The sequence below is a fragment of the Rhinolophus sinicus genome, chromosome 5 (genome assembly GCF_057876585.1).
Source record: "Rhinolophus sinicus isolate RSI-liver-muscle chromosome 5, RSI-T2T, whole genome shotgun sequence".
NCBI classification, from domain to species: domain Eukaryota; kingdom Metazoa; phylum Chordata; class Mammalia; order Chiroptera; family Rhinolophidae; genus Rhinolophus; species Rhinolophus sinicus.
In genome coordinates this window covers 58,147,791-58,166,690 of record NC_142505.1, presented here as the reverse complement: position 1 = coordinate 58,166,690, position 18,900 = coordinate 58,147,791, and the positions used below count along the sequence as shown (strand labels likewise).

At 38.5% G+C, this 18,900-nt stretch overlaps 1 protein-coding gene across 2 annotated transcripts in view; it reads left to right on the top strand.

Annotated features, from left to right (window-relative positions):
- Positions 1-18,900, top strand: part of ADAMTS9 (ADAM metallopeptidase with thrombospondin type 1 motif 9) — a 161,698-nt gene that overhangs the window by 78,217 nt on the left and 64,581 nt on the right. For both annotated transcript variants that reach the window (XM_074313243.2, XM_074313242.2), the window contains exons 23-28: positions 3,470-3,589; positions 6,737-6,841; positions 6,980-7,147; positions 9,114-9,383; positions 13,950-14,111; positions 16,251-16,427. In XM_074313243.2, coding sequence (XP_074169344.2) covers positions 3,470-3,589; positions 6,737-6,841; positions 6,980-7,147; positions 9,114-9,383; positions 13,950-14,111; positions 16,251-16,427 — 1,002 coding nt within the window. The remainder of the gene's footprint in view (positions 1-3,469; positions 3,590-6,736; positions 6,842-6,979; positions 7,148-9,113; positions 9,384-13,949; positions 14,112-16,250; positions 16,428-18,900) is intronic.

The window sequence follows — 18,900 nt, the reverse complement described above, 5'->3', positions numbered from 1 at the left end:
CCAATTTCTCCACATCCTCACCAATGCTTGTTTGTTTGTTTTAAATAATAACCATCCTAATGAGTGTGAAGTAGTATTTCATTGTGGAGGTTTTTTCTAAGACTTTATTTTTTTCTTGAAATATAATTGACACAATATTAAATAAAGTCATTGTGGTTTTGATTTGCATTTCCCTACTGAGTAGTGACGCTAACTATCTTTTCATATGCTTCTTGGATATTTGTAAATCTTTTTAAGACAAATATCTCTTCAAGTCTTTTTTCATTTTTAAATAATTTTAATTATGGCAAAAAAAAAACCACATGAAATAAAATTTACTGTTTTAACCATTTTAAATGTAGAGCTTAGTAGAGTTCATTTTCCCATTTTTTAAATTTGGTTGGTTGTTTTGTTGAGTTATAGAAATTCTTTATGTTCTTGATAACAATCCTTTATCAAATATATGACTTGCAAATATTTTCTCCCATCCCATGGATTGCCTTTTGACTTTTGTGGTAATGTCCATTAATTCACAAAAGTTTTTAATTTTGATCAAGTAAAATTTGTCTATTTTTGTTGCCTGTGCTTGTTATTCTTTTCAATATTTTTTTGGCTATTTGGGTGTCTCTTGCCACTCATATGAATTTAGGATCAGGTTTTCCATTTCTGAAAAAAGATCATTTGGATTTTAATTGGGATTGCATTGAATCTGTGCATCAATTTGGGGAGTATTGCCATTTTAATGACAGCTAATCTTCCAAACCATGAGCATGTAATGTCTTTCCATTTATTTAGGTCTTCTTTAATTATTATTATTTTTTTTAGCAATGTTTTGTAGTTTTTAGTGTGGAAGTCATTCACCTCCTTGGTTAAATTTGTTCCTAGGTAGTTTATTCTTTTGGATGCTGTTGTAAATGGAATTGTGTTCTTAATTTCCTTTTCAGGTTGTTCATTGCTGGCATTTAGAAACACAACTCGTTTTTGTGTGTATCATGTACTTTACAACTTTGCTGAATTTGTTTACTAGCTCTAGTAATTGTGTTTTTGTCTTTTCCCAATGAATTCTTTGGGATTTCTATGTATAGGATGATGATATCTGCAGATAGAAATAGTTTCATTCCTTCCTTTCCAATTTGTATGCCTTTTATTTCTTTTTCTTGCCTATTGGCTCTAGCGAGAACACAAAATACAGTGTTGACTGGGCAGTGGTGGAAGCAGACATCCTTGTCATGTTCCTGATCGTAAGAGCAAAGCTTTCAGTTGTTCATCGTTGAGTATGATGTTAGCTGTGGGTTTTTTGTAAGTGCCTGTTACCATGTTGAGGAAGTTCCCTTATGTCCCAATTTTCTGAGTATTTTTATCATGAAAGAGTGTTGAATTTTGTCAAATGGTTTTTCTGTTACAGTTGCGACGATCAAGTGTTTTTTTCTATTAATATAGTGTATTGCATTGATTGATTTTCTTTTGTTGAACCATTTTTCCATTCCTGAGATAAATCCCACTTAGTCATGATATATAATCCTTTTAATAAGCTATTGGATTCAGTTTGCTAAAATTTTGTTGAGGATTTTTGTGTCTATACTTATAAGAAATGCTGGTCCATAGTTTTCTTTTTTTGTGGTAATAGCTTTGGTGTCAGGGTAATGCTGACCTCGTAGAATATTCTAGGAAATGTTCCCTCTTCTTCAATTCAAGAGTTTGAGAAGGATTGGTGTTAATTCTTCCATAAATATTTGTGAGAATTCACCAGTGAAGCCTTTTATTTATTGAGAGGTCTTTGATTACTGATTCAATCTTTTTACTTCTGATAAGTCTGTTGAAATTTTCTATTTCTTCTTGTCAGGTTTTGTGATTTGTGTGTTTCTGGATAATTTGTGTGTGTTTGGCACTTTGTGTGTTTCATCCAAATTGTCTAATATGTTGGCATATAATTGTTCACAGTAGCCTCATACTCTTTTTTATTGTTGTAGAGTCAGAAGCAATGCCCCCACTTTCTGATTTTAGTTATTTGGATCTTCTCTCTGTTTTTTAGTCTAAGTAAGGGTTTGTCAATTTTGTCAATCTTTTTAAAGAGCCAACTTTTAGTTTTGTTGATTCTGTTTTTCTATTCTCTATTACATGTATCTCTATTCTGATCTTTATTATCTCCTTCCTTCTGCTAGTTTTGGGTTTAGTTTACTCTTTTTCTAGTTCTTTAAGGTATAAAGTTAAGTTATTAATTTGAGATCTTCTTTATGTAATGTAGGTATTTACGGACATAAATTTACCTCTGAGCACTGCTTTTGTTACATCTTTATAGTTATCCTCAAAGTATTTTCTCCTGTCCTTTGTGATTTCTTCTTCAACCCATTTGTTGTTTGAAACTATGTAGTTTAATTTCCACGTATTTATGAATTTTTCAGTTTTCCTTCTGTTTTTGCTTTCTACTTTATTCCGTTGTGACCAGGGATTTCAGGCTTTAAATTTTATTGAAACTTGTTCCGTGGCCTCACATGTGGTCCAGACTGGCGCCTTGGAAATATTGCAGATTCGGGTCTAGGCCACTGTAGTAAAGCGAGTGTCATAGTCAAGTGAGTCATAATCTTTCTGCCGGTGGAGGCCCTCACCTTTAAGTTATAAAAAACACAGTATCTGTGGGACGCAGTAAAGTGAAGCTCAATACAATGAGGTCTGGCTGTACCGGAGAATGTTCCACATACATTTTAGAGGGATGTATAATATGGTTAGGGGGTAAATAAAAATGCCGCAGAACTTTCTGACCGAAATTTGGCAGTTTCTTTCTTCATTAAGTACTCAACCAATTGCTGTAAGTTTTTTATTAGGTTTCAGAGTGCCAGCTTAATGATTGTTTCCGTGGAGGGATCAATTCTTGGAGCTCTCTGATCTGCCATTTTTGTGACATCACTCACTCTACTTAATGTTTTTTAGACTGCTTTTTAAATCTAACAATTAGCCTTTTAGTGGCTACATTGTTTTCTTTAGGACCTGTATGCCATGGTGTATTTCACTGACTTTTGGTTGTTGTGTACTTAGGTGGCTTATAACATTTTGCCTTTTATAAATAATATTGCAGAGACCATTCTTACGCAAAAATATTGATGCAAACTGATTATTTTCTTAGGAAGTTTTTTCCAGAAGTCAAATAAAGTCACCAAACTCTATTAAGTACTTATTTTAGCCACAGCATTCTGCCAGCTGTGAGTGATGTAAAGATGATTGAAATGTACTCTCCTCCTTCCAGGAGTCACAGTTAGGAATTGAACTCCTACAAATACATTTCCAATGGGAGGTAGAAATAATTCCAAGTGTTACAGTGATAATTGATCAGTATAATTTGTGCAGAGCAGGATTGCCCACTTTTACCTAATTTCTTTGGGTGCCTACACTTTGGCCCACTATGATGGAAATATTTTTTCTCTTGTAGAATGTTATAGGGAAAGAGAAATCTTGCTGAATTGTATATTCTTTTTGTTTGATTTCTTTCCTCCAGTGCAGTGTCACTTGTGGACAGGGATACCAGCAAAGAGCAGTGAAGTGCATCATTGGGACTTACATGTCAGTGGTAGATGACAGTGACTGCAATGCAGCAACAAGACCAACTGATACCCAGGTAAGTCTCCGTCCAACTCAGTTACTGGCTAAGATGCCAAAACTTCCCAGTGGTTCAGTCAAAATTGAAGTCTTTTCATAGATAAGTATATAGATAGAGAAAACAGTTGATTAAACTGTTCTGGATTTCCTCATTTGTGACATTATGAATCAAATATTTTGATGTGCCAGTTTCAGTCTTCTCTGATTATTTGAAATGTATGTAGGTTTGATTCTGATTCTTATTGGATGACAAATGTTAATTGTTTGGCCTTATTTTCATGAACTCAGATTTTTTTTTTTTTAATGATTTCAGTGTAGGGTTCAGGAAACAATGTCATATGTTCAGGTAGTAGTGTGCTGGTGCTGACTTGTTCGAGCTCACGAGAGATGATTGGTAAATTTTCAGGAATTTTACAAGCTGGTTGTTAAATATAGCCATTATTAAAAATTGAAAATATAATTACATAGATGATATTAAAAACTAAGTTGATAAATACTCAACCTTATCACTTTCTAATTATTTTACTACATTTTACTATTATCTATGCTCTTGAGGTTATTTACGTGTGTATATCTGCTCAGTAGAAATACTATATAATGGTGACCTACTGCATGTCTCCTAACTCTGTGTTCAGTGACATCTAGTTGGTAGCTTGAGATAGGCCATAGTAAGAGTATTTACAGCACAGCAATCAGCAAATACTATATAATTCAGGATTTAATGTATTGTTTTGTTGATTAGTTACACGTAAGAAAATGATGGAGAAAATAATAATGCAAATTAAATTTAAAAGAATCTAGTGTCTGCAGCTGTTACATTGTGAGTCACACAAAAATTAAGGACATATTTTTCTGGTTTTGAAAAATTATTAACTGGTTCAACAAAGAAATCAGGTCATTGATGAATGAGTAAAGTTCTTACATGCATCTTCATTGCTTCACTTTCACCTACTCTTAAATGTAAACAAAATATCGACTGACATTTATGTCAGAACTACAGCTGTCCATTTATAACCATAGTTTGTCAACAGATTCAAGAGTTCAGCCAACCAACAAAACTGTTCTGTGAGACTTGGCTGTATGGAATTTTAAATAAATTGTATACTGCATTTTTATTTGTAAATTGTGTGCTATACATCCTTTGTATCCGTAAAATTTATCATAAGCATATTTACATATAGAAACATACATGTGTGTATAATATGTGTGTGTACATATCTATCTATATACACACGTACACACCTGTCTCAGAAGAGCTAGTTGACCATCGTTCACCAGCGCACTGCTCTGTGTGGGCCTTGGTTTGGTATCATTGACGTAGAAAAGACTTGGGCTTACACATCAGCTTTGCTAGTTGCTGAGAACTGAATCTGCACCCAGACTATGCCCAGAATTTATGCTCCGAGGCCCCATCTGGCCAATGCACTGCCTCCGTTCTGAGTACCCTCAGTCTGCTGTGTTTTAACCTGAGTTGTGTATGGATGAAGAGTGTCAAAGAAGTAAGTGAATATGGCAGCGTTGTTCATGTTGTCATCAAGGATCAGTTAACCAAACATTACTTGTGAGTTGTGTCATCTTTATTTTTATCACTGTATTGAAATATTCCAAAATGCCTGGGAAATGTTAGTTATTACATCGGAGCAATCATGAAGTGAGGACGTAGCGATTTCCTTAGAGATTCAAAACATACCATATTTTGCCAGGTATAATGTGCATTTTTTTGCCCAAATTTGTGAGGGAAGAATAAGAATGCTCATTAAACATGGGTAGTACTAATTCCATATCTATATAAATGTTTTTAATTCTTTTATTTAGCTTCTGAGTTAAAAGTATAACTCTAGAAATCGATAACGATATCTGTATGCAAATAATACCCTGGAATACGATAATCAGTTTTGTTGAATTTACCATGAACTTGCAACGTCGAAGAGTTCTTGGCCTTTTATAAGGTGTGAATATCGTAAACTTGTTACCAGTACGTAAAATTTCTTGTATCTGTGCTTTGTAAATATTTGTTACATAAAATTTCTTGTACCATAACATGTTAAAAAAAAGCAAAAATTCCTTTATATAAAAAAAATAAGTACCTAAATGTAAACAAAAATTTGAATTAAAAAATTGAAATGAAAGACTTTTTTTCCCTGAAAGTTTGGGCCAAAAAGATAAGTGCACATTATACACGGGAGCACATTATACAGGGCAAAATATGGTACATATTTTTGTAAATTGTCTATATCCCTCAAATTGTTCTGTAATATCCTTTGGACTATAGGACAGACCCCACAGCTGCAGCTTATGAATTATTTCTTCATTGTATGAAAAGATCCCTGTGTCTTTCTTTGGACCATGGGCAGAGAAATAGACCAGGTCTAGAGCCAAGTAACAGACTGTCCCATTTAATTTGTAAGCTCCCTGAAGTCAAGGATGCATCATTCCATTAAGCATTGAACCCCCAGCACTTTGAGCCATGCCCAGCACATCTTAGCCATTTAGTGGATATGTATTTAATCAAAGAATATTTGCTAGCCACTGAGGCTGGGAATGATTGAGCAGGTGTGCACTTCTCTTTTCCCATTTGTAAGTCTGGGAATATTATCTACACGAGCATGGCCTCAATTCATTATAGGGATTTTCTCTGAGTATTGAGGAGTGTTATATAAATGTAAGCATCAGGATATTGAATATACCTCTTATATCTAGATTTGACCTTCAGGGCCTCAGGAGTTATCTTTAAATACACTCGGAAAGCAAGTTCATTATTAGCAAATTTTGATTAAGAAACTAATTGAAATTTGAGAACAGAATTTGGCCTTCAGAATTTTGGAACATTAACAATTGCTCATTTTAAAAGGATATCCTGCTCTTTCCCAACTTTCTGCCACTTTGCAATATTTTGTCTCACTCTACATGAATGGGTAAATAAATATGGTATTAAAAATCACTAAGTAGACCCTGGCCCTGTATCAAGGTGCCCACAAAGCAACTCAGGTTGCATTTCATTTACAGTTAAAGAAATTGGGGCTAAGAGATGTCAGGTTACTTGCCCAAAATCACACACAAATCTGAGGTCTTAGAATTTTTAGCCCTTAGACTTTTACATGCCATGACCATTAAAGTGTACATTGACATGAAGGTAACTGGCTTTTCCCCTCCTTCTCACATCTAGGACTGCGAATTGCCATCTTGTCACCCTCCCCCACCTGCCCCGGAAGCAAGGAGAAGCACACACCATGCACCAAGAACCCAGTGGCGATTTGGGTCTTGGACTCCAGTAAGAAATAGAATGGAGGAAGTAGGGAGGGTGGAAGGGGAGGAAGACGTTCTCTGACATGACAGTAGAAAGTGGACTACTGTCCAGTTAGCGACCGTTCCAAATAACATTTCTACATTATTTCACTCCAACACCCAGTGCTCAGCCACTTGTGGAAAAGGTACCCGGATGAGATATGTCAGCTGCCGGGACGAGGATGGCTCCGTGGCTGATGAGAGTGCCTGTACGACCCAGCCTAGACCAGTGGAAAAAGAGGAATGTTCTGTGACCCCCTGTGGGCAGTGGACGGCTTTGGACTGGAGCCCTGTAAGCAAGTGAATTCTCTGGAATTGGGGAGTATTGGGCCACAGCAAGGGAGACGACTAGTAGCAGGTCCCAAATGTCAATGGGTAATATTTTAAAATTGGATTTAGGTTGTGATTTAAACTGCTCTGCTTCATATACGTGCAGCTGGTATGAATCTTAGCTAGACGTACAAGAAGTGCACAATTTAAAACATGCAAATCAACTTACAATCTACTGAAGCCCCGAGCCTGTTGGGCTGATTGGCAAACCCAGCCTTAACTGAGTCACACCAGAACATAGTAGGTTTGCAAAGAACCAAAAGTGGCAAAGATAAAGGGAGGAGGAAAGAGATGGCCTTTTACCTGGAGTCCACATGCCTGCTGTGTCCTATGTACCCTTGAAATCCAGTGGTTCTTGGCTCCCCTGCCAAGGGTAAGAAGTGAGAATCCTCAGTCAGTGCTGTGGAACTGGCCTCCTGTGCACACTAGGCACCATCGATAGGATTTTTAAAAACCAGAAAAATTTTCGTCTTCCGGCAGCCCCTGTTTTCTGCCTTGCAAAAAACCCCAGAGTCTGGGAAACACAAAACTTAGCATAGGTGAGGAGCTATCATAAGGAAAATGGAGACTGATATCTCAATAAATATCATAACATATATATGAAATTTGAGAGGTGGATTCAAAGAGAGCTTTGTACAAATCCAGGCCTTGACATTTACTGGCTGCATGACCTTGAGTCTCAGTTTCTTCTGGTCTTCACAGAAGACCAAAATATACCTACCTTACAAGGTTGTTGTAAAGATATTTGAAATATATAGAAGGTGCCAAAAAAATGTATACACATTTTAAGAAAGAAAAAAAAACTGTATTAAAATTACACTGATGGTAACCACTCTGAGCACCTCTTGTAATTGCAGAAGTCAGACGTGACTTGTATTCATCTTTTGTTATAGGTATATATTGAATATTACAATTTTAGTACAATTTTTTCTTTGCTTAAAATGTGTATACATTTTTGGGGCACCCTCTGTATATACCAGATACATTGGTCTATTCACCAGATATTTGTTAAAGCTTACTCTTATTATAGAAAGAGGAGTGGACAACAAATAAAAAAGTCCTTGCTAGCATGGAGATTATTGCAGTGAAGAGTCCAGTCATGGAGAAAATAAAGAAATGGATGCATAATATAGCAACAGATACTAATAAGTACTAGAAAAAACATCCAACAGAGTAACGGCTTAGAGAAAGGTGGAGCATGCTTTCAAACAGGGTAATCAGAAAAGGCCGGACATTGCATTGAGTGGGACTGAAATTAAGTGAGGAAATAAGCTGTACGGGTGTCCGTGTGGTGTAGCAAAAGGTACAGCAGGTGCACATACTCTGACATGGGAGTGTTCTTGGCCTGCGAAAGAAACAACCATGAGGCCAGTGTGGCTGGAATGCAGAGAGTAGAGAGTGATAAGAGGTGAGTGAGAGCAATAGCCAATGGCCACATCGTAAGGGGTCTACCAGGTCACTAAGGACTTTGGACATTATTTGGAATGAATTGGGAAGTCACCAGAGGGAGTGACATGATCTGACTTTCGTTTGCAAGGGTCACGATTTATGATACGGGGATAACAGACTTGGGTGGGGTGGGGTGGTGTCAAGATGGTAAGTGGGAGCCCAGCCAAAAGTCTGTTGCTGTAGTCCTGGCAAGGGAAGGTTATGGCTTGGCCTAGGAGGGGACAGCTTAGACCAGAGAGTTGAGGGTGCAGGTGAGAGGTGGCTGCATTGGGGATATATTTTGAACGCTGAGCTGACAGGATTTCTCAATGAAATGGCTATGGGGTGGGAAGCAAAGGGAGGTGTGAAAGATGACACCTAGGTTTTGACCTGATCCCTGATCAGTTGGGTGAGTAGTGAGCACTTTACAGGAAAAGCACATGCATGAATTTATGACTGCCAAATGACTGACCCTTTCTCTTTCTGAACATTCAATGTAGTGTTCTGTGACGTGTGGGCAAGGTAGGGCGACCCGGCAAGTGGTATGTGTCAACTACAGTGACCATGTGATTGATCAGAGTGAATGCGACCCAGATTATATCCCAGAAACCAACCAGGACTGTTCCATGTCACCATGCCCTCAGTGGATCCCAGACAGTGGCCTGGCGCAACACCCCTCCCCAAATGAGGGTTATCACCCCAGGAGCCTCAGCCCGAGCCGCACCCACGTGCTCGGTGGAAACCAGTGGAGGACTGGCCCTTGGGGAGCAGTGAGTATTCACTGAGGTCTTTTCTTAATTTTCCTTCTCTTTCAGTTGAGGCAGCATTCAGAGGGAAATACTAGAAACACCTTTGGAGCATTTTGTCTTTCCAGAGATTGACATGCATTTTCATTTGTTTGGGGAGAACTGCAGTGGGTTAATTGCAGTCCCTGACAAGTTGTCACAGGATGCTGCCTGCATGTACCCATAAGCTACCTTCACTGGGTGGAGGAGGGGGTGTCACTACTGGCGGACACGATCAGGTAGCCTGGAAGGTTCTGTGAAGGCTATGACGATTGAGCATGGAGGCAGCAGGCAGTTCTTACCTGTAGGGAATTCAAAGGGCAGAGGAACATTTCTGAAAGGGAACTCAGAATGAAAGTCATTTTCCTTCTCGCTGCTTTCCAGACGAGTGCAGTGTCACAGTGGCGTGGTTGCTGTGTAATTTGTAGTAGTAGATCATTGTCCTGGATCAGAGACACTAGTCTAGGTAAAATCTGTGCTCGGGAGCAAGTACCATCACCTGTGGACTTTGACAGGTCTGCTCTCCTCTTTGAGCCTCAGTTTTCTTAACTGTAAAACAAAGTGAACCGTAATTCTGGCCTTCCTGGGTTGTAAGAATTAAATGCAGTGATGCAAATAAACTGTGTTGCACTCTTCCTGCCACAGAGTGAGACTTTCATAGAGTATAACAATTATCCTTATCATTCTCATTGTCCTTCAAACTGGAAGACCTTGAAAAATATTCTATATTCAAAGGGAAAAATATGCTTCTGAATGTTCTTTGTTTTTTTACTAAATAATTTTCCCCCCAAAATGATTATAATGTGGAATAGTGAACGTGTCTAATGCAACTGCAGACAGGGTAAGGAAGCATGAGCCCCTGGGCAGGCGTGGGCAATTAGGATTTACTAATCACTCCCGGGTCTTCTCTAATTATTTACTATTTATTTCCTTCTAGTACTGCTAATTGTGTTTAATTATTTTTAGACTAAAAAGCATTAGAAGGAAGCTGTCCATTTCTCACCATAAATTTGACCGACTTTCCTGTGAATTCTGATTAGCCACTGAGCATTTGCGCCACTGCCAGTGTTGGCCATTTGCAGGGCATCTGCCAAGTTGCCAGGGACCTTCGCCATTTCATTCTCCTGGCTTGCGTCCTGCTCTAAGTCTTCCTTCACCTGGGTTAGAAGAGATCTTGCTTCTAAGAAATTAAAGGCTGACTAAGGGAGGTAATCAGTGAGTGTCACACAATTTTTCTAGTTGAAAAAATTCAGAACTCCATGTGTGTTCTAATGATAGCACTAGAAAACATTTTAAAACATTTTAAAGCTATACTTACTTAGGACTACATTTGGGGATGGTACATTCCTTTAAGGAATGATTCTGCCCTTGGGCAGGGTTCCCCAATTAGGGAGGATTAGGACCTTTTTTGCAGCAATAGGCAACACCATTCTTCTCCCCATTGTGCCTTTTTTTTGTTTGGGGATTTTTATTTTTTCTAATTTAAGTGAAGCTGAAGCTGGACGATGTGATTTTTCAGTGCTTGCTTGATGTGCCTGACCTACGCCCAGGAGTGTGCAGGCGTATGTGCGTCTTTGGTGCAGCACGCAAACTGTATGTGGTCTTCCCACCACAGAGAATCATAACCTTGGGAAAATGGGAATCTAAGGTTTGCAGTGGATTCTGGAGTAAGAACCTCATTCTACAGTAGATTTCTGCATAAACTTGAACCCTGTATGAGGTTTCCCTATGCTATCAATTGGGGGTCTCTGGTTGCAAGCAAAAGAGAAGAAACTGACTCTTTCAAGTGAAAGCAAAGCAGACAAAACTGATCAAACCAGTACAGGCAGAGATCAAAGAATCTTTAGGGATCTAGTTCAGGAGTTGGCCATTTTTTCTTCTGCGAAGGGCCAGATAGTAAATAATTTTAGCTATGTGTACTATACAATCTCTGTCACAACTATGCAGCTCTGCTGTTGTAGCTCAAAAGCTGGCAGACATTCAACTATTGGGCATGGCTGTGTCCCACTAAAATTTTATTTATTAAAACAGATTTGGCCCTCAGGCTGCTGTTTGCCAAATCCTGATCTAGATGGGGCAGTAACTAAAGGATAACATCTTTAAGCAGTTCCTGTCTTAATGAATCCCTTTCAACTCTGAACCACTCTTGAGTTACACTACTCAGTATTCAACTTGCCAGGAAAATCTGATTGGTCCAGCTTGCTCCACTTGCCCACTCCTTGACCAGAGAAGGGCAGAGAAATACGCACACGGCCCCACCAAGGTGGCATCCACTGGGGGAGGAAGGGTTCCTTAAAGGAAAACTGGGCTGCCAGATGTAAGAGGAAGTATGCTAGGCAGGTAAGAAAAACAGATGTCCGTCATCTCTTGCTTCCCATTTTCCCCTGTTTGTCCAGTGTGGATGATCGGGTTTGTTCAGAGAAATGTTTACCTAGGAAAATGTGTCATCTAAAGAGAATAGGAAAATTGTTAACAAAAGTTCAGAGTGAAATTCTGCAACATGGGCATTGAACTCAGAATCCCTGTTAATCAAAAAAAAAAAAAAAAATGACACATTTAGAACTGGAGAAAGATTATCTACAACAGTTCACCTGTGTCTGGGAGCATAAAGACCCAAGCCGACCTGGGTTTGGAACCATGCAGTGCAGTTTCAGGGCTATGCAATTCAACTCCTTGATGCCGGCTCATCACTTTGTCCGTCTCTTTGATCAGATCCTCAGTAGGAAGCATCTGATTGGTCACTGGGCAGCCATTGGATTAGCTGGCCTTGGATCAGGTATCCAAGGCCTAGTCAGCCATATTGAAGAGAGGATAGCATGTGGTTTATACAGCTGTTGTTTCCAGAAACTTTCATGGGATCAGGGACTAGATTCTATGACCAGTGCTGCGGTCGTTAACAGGGACACACGTTATGACACTGACCCCTCCCTTAAGGAGTTTACTGTCCTGTTGGGCCTTAACATTCCCAGGAGAGACAAGAAAGGAATAATACAAGGTTGTATTATGAAAGGGAAGACTCAAGGGCCAAAATATGTATTCTAAATCTATTTGCAATATGGAAGGTCTTTCCTAGTATTTTAAACTCTGGTCCCCAAATAAAGCCAATTAAAATAATAGTTCTCTGTGTTTTTTTATTATGTAGTAAGCTGTTTTAAAAGTAGAAAACAAATATTTTTCAAGTTTAGAGTAAGTATACCAGAACCATCAGAGAGTAGAGGTAGAATGTTTTTAAAACATTCAAAATTTACCTAAATCAAAAATTACCTAAATGTTCTCTCAGAATTCATAAATCATTTACCCGAGTCAAAAAATCACCTAAATATTTTATCAGACAGAATTCATAAATCTATTTACTCACTCTACATTTTAAAATTAAACCCAATATATTTTTAAATCGCTCATAATTTGACAAGCATAGGTAGGGAAATCGATCTGAGATCCAATGTAATAAGCAAAATAAATTCACATCTTTATATGGAAGAAAATGACCAGCAAAAAGCAATATTTGTGGGTATTTTGAAAAAACACTGGTGTGAGCTGAGGTTTGATAGAAAGCACAAATCAGCCATTGGCATCTGGAACTCAAAACATTGTTGCAAATGCATTTTGAGACTTGATAACTCCTGGGAATTGCCTTGCTTTGAGGACTAGATGGTTATTTTATAGACACACTGATTTTACAAGTTAAGGGTCAGAGTGAAGGATACTAGCAAACACATTGGGTTTCAAAAGATAAGGAAGTTATGGAAAGAAGAAAACACTCAAGATGTAGATAAATAAGAGAGCTATGAGAAGCTTGTGTGGGAAATTAGCTGAAACGCAAACATAATTCTATGACAACCATGAGAGGCAGTGCTAGACTGAACGTGCACCTGAAGAGAGGTTTGTCAATATGGAATTCAGTTAAGTTCACTGGGGAATGTAAACAAATAAAGAAAACAAGGCTTGCTACCGTTAGCCACTAAAGTAGACCCTATTATGAAGGGAGAGAAAGGAACATTACCTGTGAGGAAGTGATGTCTAAGGGACATTCCATGATGCTTTCCTTGGGTAATTGAATGAGTTCATATGAAAGCTGAATTTCAACAACTGGCTATTCGTTAAGCATGTAATTTGACCCCTGTGTTGAAAGGGAAGTCAAATGTTTGTTCTAAATCAGCACTTGGAGTTTTGAAAAGAAAAGAATGTCTCAGGAGGCTGTGCTGTCAGTCAGCACCTCTGTGCCTCTCAGAGATGCAGACCAGATAAAGGAGAACCATAAATCGGGCTGCTTTGGAAATCACGACACATTGTCACTCAATGCGCATTTATTGAACACCTACTGAGGGCCTAAAGCTTGCAAAGGAGAAACCCCGGCTGCCCTCCAGGTGTTGATTTTAAACATGTACATTAAATGACCCCACGGAAGGGAAGTTCTCATGATTGCTTTCTGTCCATTGTGGACAATTTCTGTCACATTTGTCTCTAACCTTTCAGTCAGCTGTTTTTTGTGATCCTAAAGTGGGTATCGCGGTGAAGATTAACCTGTTGACTGATGTCTGATGTGTTCAGTGTTCCAGTACCTGTGCTGGCGGGTCGCAGCGGCGTGTGGTTGTGTGTCAGGATGAAAACGGATACACCGCAAGTGACTGTGTGGAGAGAATCAAGCCTGATGAGCACAGAGCTTGTGAATCTGGCCCTTGTCCTCAATGGGCGTATGGCGACTGGGGAGAGGTGAGAGGAAACAGTCCGTTTGTACATCCTTTGGGAAAAGCACACAGTAACTCTGCTGACCGAGCTGTGTTCTTGTTCATAGTTTATTTGAAAGAAGAAGAACTAGCTCCAGTTAAAGCTTCTTGATTTCAGATGAACTGGGAGACCTGTCTTAATTCCGGACTATTTTAAAAGTGTGTTTATTACCAATTAGAGACAGCTTGACTAAATAAGCGAGGAAAATCAGGAAAGAATGCAGAAAAATGCTAATGTAAATGGTTAACCTCTACTGATTAAAGCATAGACACTTTTAAAGTGTTTGGAAATATGTGTTACATTAGTCCATAACAATTTTGCCATCATCTTCGTGGTTTTTGGCTGTCTGTGATACACCCTTGTTCTCATGGCATAATGTTTCCCAATGTTTCAAATCCCTAATAAAACCAGAATAAGTTGGTGCTGTTAGTTCAGTCAAATGTGACACATTTTAAACATGGACGTAAATAAATACTTAGCTGTATATTCTCCATTTATGAAATTCTTCAGCTGTTACCTTTTAGACCTTTTTAAAGAGTTGCCTGCTATGACCAATGAAGGACAATAGAGTATTTGGACCAGAAAAAAACTGGGTACCATTCCCAGCCCTGACTCTTCCAAGTCATGTGGCGTTGGCAAATAACGTGACTTTGTGACACGTGTATATTGTCTTCTATAAATGGGGATGATAATGGTATCAATTTGGTAGTATTCATGACTATTATATAAGATAGTGCATGTCAGATGCCTAGCACTTAGCTTTTAATCAAAGTTAACTGCTCTGATAAAAATGATAATTATTAGCAATAGTAATCATGATCATTAGTATTACTATCATTATTAAATGGGCTTTTGAGCCACTGTTACATGTAAGGCTTATGTGCTTATTGTTTTGTGTTTAATTAACCAAGAATATATCTCTCTACTCTTGAGTGTACAGGGAGAGCACACATTTAAAGCCCGTTGAGTTGTTCGGTCTTGATTGTAAAATTTATAAACTAAAACATGAGGATTAACATCTTGGAGACCCTAGTGCCAAGGGAGGGAAAAAGACAAATGAGATGGATGGGCATGTTAGCCCACACTACTGGCTAACTGAAATCATGTGTCCACATTTCATGGTTTCATACACGTAACCCAGTAGTTAAGGCGGCCGTAGTGGAGATTTTTGTTGACTTTTTTTGACAGTACGTCATTTTGGAGGACTTGGATGAAAGGCAGGAAGAGGGAGTCAGGCTTTGAGACTCGTGTATTATGGGTTTCCCAAAACTCCTCAGAAAGTTCTGTCCTATGGGACCCGTGATTAAGCTTCTGTAATTGGACTGAAGCCAGGAGAGTGCACGCATGCACTGGGATGCTTGCTGTCGACACGGACCAGATCATTCCAAATTCCGTGGGAGATCTGGCCTGACGCAGCGGGGAAGCCGAGTGGCAGTGTTCCTGGATGTGAGCACAGCAGTGCTGTCCAAGAAATACAATTTGTTCCTGTCTCAGAAGTTTGGATCTAGCCAGGAGTCAGAACTTGGTCCAACGTTCCCACCACACTGTTGACTCATCCAGGGGAGCGTCATAGTCACCCTAAGATTCTAGACAGAGTAAAATATGTTAACGTCATAAAGGTCTGAGGAGGTTAGAGTCACAGAATAGCCAAAGGTTGGTGACAGCATCTTAGGAGTTGCCAGAACATAAAACTGGCTATGTCATCAGTTCCTTTATATGGCACTGGGTGGTTTTTTGGATTTTTGATTTTTTGGTTTTGTATCCTGTAATCTTATCCTAAATACTTGCTGTTGAATTGACCTTGGTCCAGTTAATTGACCTCTTTTAAGCTTTGTTTCCCCAAAATTTAAAATGGAGCAAATAATTATCCTGTCCTCTTGGTGAGATAATGTATACTAAAGTACTAAGTGCCGATAAAGAGACAAGGGTAAACAATACCTACCATTGAGGTAGAGAGCTCCTCTGTTGTATTTCCTACTTCAGATAATTCAGTGGGTCTTTCTAGAGACTTACCTTGCCCTGTGCCATAATAAAGTTTGGCTACGACATTTTTCTCACAGAAAAATAAAATTTGCCATTGGCTGTTCAGACACAATAACTGCAGCTTTCCTTTCCTTTTTCCAGTGTACTAAGCTGTGTGGTGGAGGCTTGCGAACAAGACTGGTGGTCTGTCAGCGGCCCAATGGTGAACGGTTTCCAGATTTGAGCTGTGAAATTCTTGACAAGCCTCCAGATCGTGAGCAGTGTAACATGCATTCGTGTCCTCAAGAGGCAGCCTGGAGTACTGGCCCTTGGAGTTCGGTACGGCCCTAACTATTAATGTTTGTTAACCAAACTGTCTAACTAACACATGAGATTCCAAGGTGTCTGAGGCACTGCTCTGCGACAGACAATTATCACACCCCTAAGGGCATCCCTGAAACTATGCTAGGGACAGTGTATTCTTTTCTTCATATTGACATATGACAGAATTCATTTTTTACAATGTTGCCAAAGTGACTTTACAGAAGACATGTACCTCATACAGCATGTGCCCTAAACTACATATGTATATTTTATTTCGTTCTGTTTTGTTTAAGAAACTAAATAACTTCATATAATTATTAAGCTCTAGAGTGATTTCAATAGACAACTCAATAGCAGGCATGCTTTCATTTTCTAAGCTGTGGTGGTTTTGACCTTTTGGGGAAGATACCTGATTATTAAGGCCAAAGCAATTTTTTCTTCAGTGACTCTAATTCGCCTGTGTGACTCAGGTACAATTCAGCATAATCACCACAAAGGCTGTACCTATAACATAGACTGAAATCATTTGGAAAATGCTAAAGACTAACAGTGGATTCCATGACCTGGTGCTTTCCAGGGTGTCTGAAATGCTCTCTCTTTTCCACCAGACACGAAGCCCATCTGAGGCCATGTTTTGCCTCAGTCCCGGGCTTCCTTTGCTGTCTGCTAGCTGACACTGTGAGACAGGTTTGCCATTCTGAATGCTGTGTAAACTGAGGCAGCTCTTGGCAAACAGAAGGATCAGCTATGTCAAAACAGCATTTGGCTAAGTTGTGCCGGAAGTGGTGGAGCCATTAGGGCTGTTTCACATAAATACAGTAAACTTTCCTGTAAATATATACGTTAATTGCACTGAACCTGAATTTAATATTGTATTAAGTCTTTTCCGGTTCTTTTTTTGTTTTGTTAGTTTATATGGTTCTGAGGAAAAATCTTAACCATTGCTGAAACCAGCTAAAGAGCAGATTAACTAATGTGACATAGCTAATACCTGTTGACGCTTTTAATAGTCAAGGATTTCAGTGTCTAAGATTATGTCTGCAGGTAGAACACTAGCTATATAACAACTGTACTTTTATTAAGTAGAAATCTAGAAGAATTTAGGGTATCATCTGAACTGGTACTATTGAGCTGGGCTGTAGGGATTTTATTCAAAAGCTTGAGAAATGCCACTTAGCAGATGTATAATTCACCCAGAGCATCTTGTCGGCTGTACTGGCATCTTCCAAAAGTGAACATTTTGAAAAATGTCAGAAATAACCTTAGAATGTAAGGAACGTCCTCTGACATTCTTAACTTCCCTACGTCACCTATTACATATTTTTCATAAATTTCCCTTCTTGAACCCGTTGTATTTTCACCCTATTCATTCAGCCAACAGCAACACCACAGCAGAATTATTTCAAAAAGTCTACCTGCTCTCTAAAAAGTTGTGTTTTCTTTTATTTGACCAAAACACATCTCCTAACCCTCAGAGGGTATGTATGCGTGTGTGTGTATGTATATGAGTATGTATAGTACAATAGTATAATTAATACATATTGTATAGTTTTGATAGTATGTACTCGTATATACAATATATATCATATGCAATATATAACATATATATTAGTTTCCACAGCATTTTCTTCCTTGAATGCTTTCTAAATAGAGCTCACATTTTTTTCACGCAGGATCACCACCCTCCCTCACAGATATTTTAAGAGCTTAAATGCTTAAATTTTAAAATACGATCTGCTATTTAACTGAAAGACTTTAAGTTTTGTTTTGTTTTGTTTTTACTATACTTATTCTTCTTGGGCCTGCACACAGTTGTCTGAAACACACAGAAAAAGAGAGATTCTAATGCTCTGTTATACACAGAAGCAAATACATGAATTTTTAAAATAGTTGTGTAGTTTATATGATTTTAAAGCTTCCTTTGTAAGTGATCATTATTCATATATGTATTTAAATTCCTCTGCAGTATCGGAGCAAGGCCACTCCTGTAGAACTTTTAATTGTGATTTTTAAAAAATCATATCGAAAGTATTTTATTTAAATAGATACATTTATAATATATTCCTTAATTATATGTGTACAAGGGCAATCGTTCAGATTCTCACTGTAGGCTTTTGATTTAACTTTTATGTTGATCTTTGTGGATGCTTTGGTATAATTTCCTAGTAATTCTAAATTTAAGCATACCTCAGTGAATTGTGTTAATAGAGCCATAAAGCCACTTCTCTGGTGCTTCATCATTGTAACTGACAGTGAAATTAGCAACAACGACAACTGTGTTTGAGGTAGTAACATGTTGCTTTCAACAGAAAGCAAACTAGATTTATTAGAGTCCAAGGGTAACAGTCAGTCCTTCAACCATTTGCCTTCTCTCCCCAAGTACTCCCACGCTGGAGATAGTGGACAGAAGCAGCTGTGAGTAGGCCTTTTCCAAGGTCAAAATGGAGATAGCCTAGTTCAACGATTGTTACGAAGGAGCAGCATTTAG